Genomic DNA, 1,549 nt, shown 5'->3' on the forward strand with positions numbered 1-1,549 from the left:
CCTTAATATTACCCAATTCTGCAATGGATCTACCCTGAGCAACTTTGGTTAGTTGTGTTTTATTTTAACTTATTTTCAAACCTTTCTTTATTGCAGCGAGGAGGTGGAGACGCTTCTGGCTGCGTTCACTAAGGATAAGAGCGACGCTGGTTTGCAGGCTGCACTTTCACTATATAACTCAACCTGGGAACCAACGCCCAGCCAAGAGAGCATCAAGAAAACCCTCGTGGACATTGAAACAGACTTCCTCTTCCTGGCTTCTACTCAGGCTGCACTACACCGTCATGCTGACAACGCAAAGTGATTATAACATCTTGCTATACAGATGCCTCCAGTTTATCTACAAGCCATTTTGTTCCACACCATGCTTTAGAATTTAAAGGTCCCCTATTATACTGTTTTTTCTTACCTTGGTTGCTGATTGGCTAATGGTTACACAAGCCAAAACATCGTTATGACATCATAAAGTGGCCAAAATCTGATCAGTTCATTTTCAGACAGGTTTTTAAATAAATGGATCAAAAAGAGAGAGAATCTTTGTTCCTGAAACTTTCAGAATCTCGTTACACAGAGGGGACACATGTTGATGTAGAAGAGACATGAAGAAGAGGGGACACATGTTGATGTAGAAGAGACATGAAGAAGAGGGGACACATGTTAACTTTGAGAAATGTGCATTAGTGCAAAACTGTCCATAGCACCTCATCTAATGCCATTTTTCGATGCACACATTTTGAAAAATCACATTCTTCTTCGTTGTGAACTAAATTGTCATATCCCTTTTCTCACCAAAGAACTGGCCGTACCTACTCCTACCTTTTCAATGAGCCCAACCAGAGGACAGGCATTATCAAACCCTTGGCTAGCTGGATGGGAGCCAACCATATGGACGATGTGCCTTACGTGTTCGGAAAGCCTTTTACGGCACCATCGCTGTATTCAGCCAGCCAACGGGACCTCTCTGGCTACATGATCGCCTACTGGACAAACTTCGCCAGAACAGGGTAAAAATCTTCCGATACAAGACATAGGATCATCACAGAAATCAAACAAACCTTAATTAGATATTGAAGCCAAGGCAAGTTTATTTATAAAGCGCCTTTCAACAAGAGGCAATTCAAAGTGTTTTACAAAAATGAAAGACATTAAGAGAATTAAGAAACATATTATAAAATGGCATTTAAAAACACTAATTTAAAAGCAAAGACAATACAACTTGAATAACAAAGGTACATGAATTAAAGTAACAGTGCAGTGTGAGATACACACATCTGACATGTTTAGCTCTGACTCTCAATCATTGCTCACTTTTTAGCAGAAAGTTTTCTTTGACCTCAATTGCTTTCTCCTTTCTTTTTTAACTTAACCTTTAGTTATTTCAAGTGTTTCATGCTAAACGAACCCCCTTTGGAACATTTTAATCTGCAACCCAATATTCTGAAAATTCAACGGATCCTGGCCGTATTTGTGTAGCATATAAAATTAATTTGCTCCCAGACTGTGGCTTGATGTAGAAGAGACATGAAGAAGAGGGGACACATGTTGATGT

General features: G+C 39.5%; 1 protein-coding gene across 1 annotated transcript; it reads left to right on the forward strand.

Annotated features, from left to right (window-relative positions):
* Positions 1-96: 96 nt before the first annotated feature.
* Positions 97-1,322, forward strand: LOC104945150 (bile salt-activated lipase-like; the record flags this gene model as incomplete). The annotated part of the gene is made up of 2 exons (XM_010770777.1): positions 97-300; positions 795-1,322. Coding segments are annotated over 2 exons (418 nt in total), but the record flags the coding sequence as incomplete, so codon positions are not given.
* Positions 1,323-1,549: the final 227 nt, after the last annotated feature.

The sequence above is a fragment of the Notothenia coriiceps genome, unplaced genomic scaffold (genome assembly GCF_000735185.1).
Source record: "Notothenia coriiceps isolate Sejong01 unplaced genomic scaffold, NC01 NC01_scaffold00009205, whole genome shotgun sequence".
Lineage (NCBI taxonomy): Eukaryota > Metazoa > Chordata > Actinopteri > Perciformes > Nototheniidae > Notothenia > Notothenia coriiceps.